General features: G+C 43.2%; 1 protein-coding gene across 3 annotated transcripts in view; it reads left to right on the top strand.

The window, feature by feature from the left end:
- sos1 (son of sevenless homolog 1) overlaps positions 1-7500 on the top strand; it is a 64620-nt gene that overhangs the window by 31922 nt on the left and 25198 nt on the right. For all 3 annotated transcript variants that reach the window (XM_084395107.1, XM_084395105.1, XM_084395106.1), the window contains exons 12-17: positions 972-1053; positions 1401-1523; positions 1813-1916; positions 2823-3045; positions 5574-5693; positions 7259-7421. In XM_084395107.1, the coding sequence (XP_084251233.1) occupies positions 972-1053; positions 1401-1523; positions 1813-1916; positions 2823-3045; positions 5574-5693; positions 7259-7421 (815 nt within the window). The remainder of the gene's footprint in view (positions 1-971; positions 1054-1400; positions 1524-1812; positions 1917-2822; positions 3046-5573; positions 5694-7258; positions 7422-7500) is intronic.

The raw sequence follows: 7500 nt of genomic DNA, 5'->3' as shown, positions 1-7500 counted from the left end.
GTGTGTGTAGCTGAGTGTAGTGTGTGTGTAGCTGAGTGTAGTCTGTGTGTAGTGTGTAGCTGTGTGTAGTGTAGCTGAGTGTAGTGTGTAGCTGAGTGTAGTGTGTAGCTGAGTGTAGTGTGTAGCTGAGTGTAGCTGAGTGTAGTGTGTAGCTGAGTGTAGTGTGTAGCTGAGTGTAGTGTGTAGCTGAGTGTAGCTGAGTGTAGTGTGTAGCTGAGTGTAGTGTGTAGCTGAGTGTAGTGTGTAGCTGAGTGTAGTGTGTAGCTGAGTGTAGTGTGTAGCTGAGTGTAGTGTGTAGTTGAGTGTAGTGTGTAGTGTGTAGCTGAGTGTAGTGTGTAGCTGAGTGTAGTGTGTAGTGTGTAGCTGAGTGTAGTGTGTAGTTGAGTGTAGTGTGTAGCTGAGTGTAGTGTGTAGTAGAGTGTAGTGTGTAGTGTGTAGCTGAGTGTAGTGTGTAGTTGAGTGTAGTGTGTAGTGTGTAGCTGAGTGTAGTGTGTAGTTGAGTGTAGTGTGTAGTGTGTAGCTGAGTGTAGTGTGTAGCTGAGTGTAGTGTGTAGCTGAGTGTAGTGTGTAGTTGAGTGTAGTGTGTAGCTGAGTGTAGTGTGTAGCTGAGTGTAGTGTGTAGCTGAGTGTAGTGTGTAGCTGAGTGTAGTGTGTAGCTGAGTGTAGTGTGTAGTAGAGTGTAGTGTGTAGTGTGTAGCTGAGTGTAGTGTGTAGTTGAGTGTAGTGTGTAGCTGAGTGTAGTGTGTAGCTGAGTGTAGTGTGTAGCTGAGTGTAGTGTGTAGCTGAGTGTAGTGTGTAGTTGAGTGTAGTGTGTAGTTGAGTGTAGTGTGTAGTTGAGTAGTGTGTAGCTGAGTGTAGTGTGTAGTTGCGGACGTTCCTCCTGTTTCATTTCAACGCTGATGGAAGGAAATAGTTTGACAAACATAATCAAAAGTTTTTTGTTAAACTAAACATTTTCCCTTGTTTTTCAGATCCCAATTTCGTCAGGACGTTTCTCACCACGTACCGGTCGTTCTGTAAACCTCAGGAGCTGCTGGATCTGCTCATGGAGAGGTCAGACATCACACACACACACACACACAGAACAGCTGCTGTCCTGATGGTGCACAAATACACTGTTTTTTGTCTTAGAGTTTTAGTTTAATATACACACAGTTTTAGTATATACATACACACACACACACACATACACACACACACACACATATATATAAAATTGTTCATATTTCATATTAAAATACAGTATCTTAAAACAGGGACGTTTCTTTTTTTGCTGAGTACATATACACACATACAAACACACACACACACACACATATATATATATATACACACACATGGAAAAGTCTCTCTCTCTGTGTGTGTGTGTGTGTGTGTGTGTGTGTGTATTTGCAATCCAGGTTTGATATCCCCGAACCCAAGCCCACAGAAGCGGATCAGATGGCCATGGAGAACGGAGACCAGCCGCTGAGTGCAGAACTCAAACGCTTCCGCAAAGAGTTCGTTCAACCCGTACAGCTCAGGTACACACACACACACACACACACACACACACACACACACATTCATATTCACACACACACACACACACACACACACACACACACTCTTATACATACACTGACATACACACACACACTCTTATACATACACTGACATACACACACACACTCATACACACACACTGACATACACACACACACTCACTCTCTCTCACACACACACACACTCACACTCACACACACACTCACTCACACACACACACACACACACACACTTACACAGTCTCACTGGATGTGTGTGTGTGTGCAGGGTGCTGAATGTGTGCAGGCACTGGGTCGAGCATCACTTCTATGACTTCGAGAGAGACGCTCAGTTGCTACGGCGACTGGAGGAGTTCATCAACAAGGTCAGAGGTGAGAACGCAAACCTTCATCATCACACCTGAGATCAGAAGACTGTGGACATGTGGAACATGGGCGGAATCCAGAAATAAATACGCAATTATACTATTTATATATTAGCATAATGTATAATGTGATGGAATTTGGCAAAGTTTGGACTGATAAACCTGACGTGTCGCTATAAACGTAAAGAGTGTGAAACTGATATGACACAAATAATATTACTATTCTACGGTACTTCTCAAAGTTATAATTTTTTAAGGAATATCACACCATATAATTTTTTTTATTGTTTTAATTTAAACGCTTGTGCTGCACAAAAAAAGTTTAAAAGGATTTGTTCAAATTTCATTTGATTACCACCTTTTTTTATACAATAAATGTACATTAAATCACAGAAGAATTAATACGGAGAACTTTTATAGTTAAAATATTAATAAATTATCAATTAAATTGATTCAACATCCCTTTTGATTATTAAAATTTAATTAAAATGGAATCCAGAAAAAAATAATACTCAGGATGAGAAAAATAAAGCACATTTCTTAGGGAACTATATTGTTAAAATGTTAATAAATCCTAAAAAAAATTATACAAGTTTTATTACTTCAATTGATTTGATATCTCTAAGATTCAATTAAAACGGAATAAAAAAATAATTACACCCGAAAACATGGAATTTGGTGAAAAATAAATGAATTTTATATGTTCTGATGTAATTCCCATTATATTTCTGTCCACATTGAATGCTGAGCCAATGAGATTTCACTGTGGGCGGGACTTATTAAAATAAAATAAACAAAACATTTAAAATAAAAATAAAATAAGTGGAGTGATTGTGGCGGCGGCGCTGGCAGGTGAGCACTCAGTGTTGACTCAGATCTCAGGTTAGCTCCGCCTCCTCTCACCTGTGCACAGGTAAAGCCATGAGGAAGTGGGTGGAGTCGATCACGAAGATCATCCAGAGGAAGAAGCAGGCGCAGGCGAACGGGCCGAGTCACAACATCACGTTCGAGAGCTCGCCGCCGCCCATCGAGTGGCACCTGTGTAAAGCAGGACAGACGGATCAGTTCGACCTCATGACCCTTCACCCCATCGAGATCGCCCGACAGCTCACACTACTGGAGTCAGACTTCTACAGGTGCGTGACCCTTGACCCGTGACCCCTCTCGACGTTCACTTCCAATCATATGACTGAATGATGATGTTAACAAATGAGCAGCCAGGAGACGATAAATGCTGGAAATGCACCATAAAATGATTGCAAACACACACTCAGAAATATTTTATTTGAATTGCATAAAATGTTTCCAGCCACACAGTTTTAATATTAACAAACTAATGAACTTAATGTGATGCATATTTGTCAGTCATACATTATTGAAACGGGTCAGATTTCACTCACTCACTCACACACACCCACACACTCACTCACTCACTCACACTCACTCTGACCCACACACTCACTCACTCACTCACTCACTCTCACTCTCACCCACACACTCTCACACACAGACACACACTTACACTCACTCACTCTCACTCTCACCCACACACTCTCACACACAGACACACACTTACACCCACACACTCACTCACACTCACTCTGACCCACACACTCACTCACTCACTCACTCTCACCCACACACTCACACAGACACACACTTACACCCACACACTCACTCACACATACACATTCACACACACACATCCAAACTCACATACACATTCACACACCGACACACACACGCGCTCTCACACTCAGGCACACACTCAGACTCTCACTCTCACACACACACACACACATACACATACACATACACTCTCACACATACACTCATGCACTCACTCACACTCACTCACACACACACACACACATACACATACACATACACTCTCACACATACACTCATGCACTCACTCACTCACACTCACTCACACACACTCACTCACACATACACACTCACATACACATTCACACAGACACACACACATTCTCACACACACACACTCTCACACACAGACTCTCACACATACACACACACACACAGATCAGGTCTGATCAGATTGTGTTTTAAATACACAATAATCAGGCATATGAAAAAAACGTCACTCTGAAAGTGATTCCAACGATGCCGTTCTCGTAACAGTTGTGATGTGAACTCTGCTATTCTTTTATATTTAGAACGATTTTTAAAACTGTATTGTTATAGTTATCTTCCTTTGTGTTAAACGTGTGTTAAACCCAAGCCTTAAACGACCATTTCTGTTAGTTTTGCGCTCGTTCAGTATTTTAATTTTGTTTGTTTTTTTATAAGGGAAAAGGCTGGATTTCCTGTTTGTATTTTTATTTTCTGCTCCGTTGGCAACTGTGTGCACAGCAAACGGGGCAGTTTAACACAATAGAGTCCAGCTGTGACACACACACACACACACACTTCCCTTCACCTCTGTGGGAACAGGCAATGAGTGTCGTACCCAAGGTCACCACCTCAGCTCCATTTCCCATGAGGCCGTTCTGCGCACCCGTCTCCCAAAACACTGAACCAAACCACACACACACACACACACACACAACAGCTCGGCATTCTGGGAGATTCTGACTTCATTACAGTAAAAACACTTACATTAAACGTCTGCCAGCACGAGCCAAGCTTGTATTTGTGTTCAAGCTTACTTTAATTATGAGACACTACAGTCAATTTGAGATTTTGCTTCCATAATATTCTTGTTTTAGACTAGAGGAAAGAAAACATCCAAAAGTGTTTGTTGTACTTTATCTCTGTCGATCTTCAAAGTCACGATCTGTGAGTTTGAGTCAGAAATCTCCACTTCAGCAGCTTCACACACAGCAAACTTCAGTTTATAGGACGTTTCAAATCTTAAAAACATGTTGAAATGTATTTATTTCTGTTTGTCGACAGTATTTTCTGATTCATGATGAAAAGAGAAATCCAAAATCTTTTCTGGAAAAAACTTTGTCGACAAAATCAAAAGAGAATTATGAATCTGGCCGATATTCAGATTTCTGTTCTGGAATTTTATGCAATTTAGTGCATATAATTAGATGATGCATAATTTGCATATTTAAAATCCCCCTGTAGTCTGTAATTTTATCCCTTAAAACTCATCTTTAATCACCAAAATGACATTTAAAGCTTTTTCCTTGGAAAAAAAAAATGATTCATGTCTAAAAATATCTTGAATGTAACTCGACACCCCTGAATATGCAAATGAGCCCCGCCTCCACTCACTCACTCAGCTCAGAGATCCACTGGTTGACGATCACACGTTGATCTGATTGGTTACAAGGTAGTTTGTGACGTCAGAAACACCAGCGATTTCAAAGCGTGTGTTTGAGACTGTCTTTGGTTCACTGCAGTTTTAAGGAGGAAATACTCAGCAATGGTGTCGACTTATGAATTTACACATGGTGTGTCTTAAAGCATATTAATAACACCACATAAACACATAAACAACATTAAACGCTGGATTTACACCACAGGGGGACTTTAATATACAAAACAATTGTCTGCAGTTACCGGTAATTCATTTTTTTTAGTTGTAAAGTGTCTAGATCATGATTTTGAGGTGGAACTGCTGCTCTTTTTTTGGTGGTTTTGCACAAAAGCATTAATGTGTGTGTGACCTCTGACCTTTCACCTGTAGGGCGGTTCAGCCGTCAGAACTGGTGGGAAGCGTCTGGACTAAAGAAGACAAAGAGATCAACTCTCCGAACCTGCTGCGAATGATCCGCCACACCACCAACCTCACACTGTGGTTCGAGAAGTACGACACACTCCCTCAAGATTAACTCTGAGAGTGTGTGAGTGAGTGAGTGAGTGTGTGAGAGTGAGTGAGTGTGTGTGTGAGTGAGTGAGTGTGTGAGTGAGTGTGTGAGTGAGTGTTTGAGTGAGTGTGTGTGTGAGTGAGTGAGTGAGTGAGTGTGTGTGTGTGTGAGTGAGTGAGTGAGTGAGTGTGTGAGAGTGAGTGAGTGTGTGTGTGAGTGAGTGAGTGTGTGAGTGAGTGTGTGAGTGAGTGTTTGAGTGAGTGTGTGTGTGAGTGAGTGTGTGTGTGAGTGAGTGAGTGAGTGAGTGAGTGAGTGAGTGAGTGAGTGTGTGAGTGAGTGTGTGTGTGAGTGAGTGAGTGTGTGTGTGAGTGAGTGTGTGAGTGAGTGAGTGTGTGAGTGAGTGTGTGAGTGAGTGTGTGAGTGAGTGTGTGAGTGAGTGTGTGAGTGAGTGTGTGAGTGAGTGTGTGAGTGAGTGAGTGTGTGAGTGTGTGTGTGTGTGTGAGTGAGTGTGTGTGTGTGTGAGTGAGTGTGTGAGTGAGTGTGTGAGTGAGTGTGTGAGTGAGTGTGTGAGTGAGTGTGTGAGTGAGTGTGTGAGTGAGTGTGTGAGTGAGTGTGTGAGTGAGTGAGTGTGTGAGTGTGTGTGTGTGTGAGTGAGTGTGTGTGTGAGTGAGTGAGTGTGTGAGTGAGTGTGTGTGTGAGTGAGTGTGTGAGTGAGTGTGTGAGTGAGTGTGTGAGTGAGTGAGTGAGTGAGTGAGTGAGTGTGTGTGCGAGTGAGTGAGTGTGCGAGTGAGTGTGTGTGCGAGTGAGTGTGTGTGCGAGTGAGTGTGTGCGAGTGAGTGTGTGTGCGAGTGAGAGAGTGTGCGAGTGAGCGTGAGTGAGCGTGAGTGAGAGTGTGTGTGCGAGTGAGTGTGTGAGAGAGTGTGTGATAGTGTGTGTGAGAGAGTGTGTGAGAGTGAGAGAGCGTGAGAGTGAGCGTCAGAGTGAGTGAGTGTGTGTGCGAGTGAGTGTGTGTGCGAGTGAGTGTGTGTGAGTCGTTGTGTGAGTGTGTGTGACTATGTGAGTCGTTGTGTGTGTGTGTGTGTGTGTGTGTGTGTGTAAGTGAGTGACTATGTGAGTCGTTGTGTGTGAGTGAGTGAGTGACTTTGTGTGTGAGAGTGAGTGTGTGTGTGTGTGTGTGTGTGTGTGTGAGTCGTGTGAGAGTGAGTGAGTGTCTGTGTGTGAATAAGTGAGTGTATGTATGTGAGTCTTTGCGAGTTTGTGTGTGTGTGAGTAATTAAGTGAGCGAGCGAGTTTGTGTGTGTGAGTAATTGAGTGAGTGAGTGAGCGAGCGAGTTTGTGTGTGTGTGAGTAATTGAGTGAGCGAGCGAGTGAGTGTGTGTGTGAGTAATTGAGTGAGCGAGCGAGTGAGTGTGTGTGTGAGTAATTGAGTGAGTGAGTGAGCGAGCGAGTTTGTGTGTGTGTGAGTAATTAAGTGAGCGAGCGAGTTTGTGTGTGTGTGAGTAATTGAGTGAGCGAGCGAGTGAGTGTGCGTGTTTTTCTCAAAACGGTTACTCTCGTCTCTCAGGTGTATCGTAGAGACAGAGAACGTTGAGGAGCGCGTGTCCGTCATCTCGAGAATCATCGAGATCCTGCAGGTGTTTCAGGAGCTCAACAACTTCAACGGTGTTCTGGAGGTGGTGAGCGCCATGAACTCCTCGCCCGTCTACAGACTCGACCACACCTTTGAGGTGAGCGCCTTCACAACACCGCTGAGTTACGTGTGTGTAATCTCGCTGTTCGAACATGAGCAGCCATAAGAGGTTATTC

Source organism: Rutilus rutilus (assembly GCF_951802725.1).
Source record: "Rutilus rutilus genome assembly, chromosome: 22".
NCBI lineage: Eukaryota > Metazoa > Chordata > Actinopteri > Cypriniformes > Leuciscidae > Rutilus > Rutilus rutilus.
Note: the sequence above shows the minus strand (reverse complement) of the source record. Positions and strands in the feature narration are given on the sequence as shown.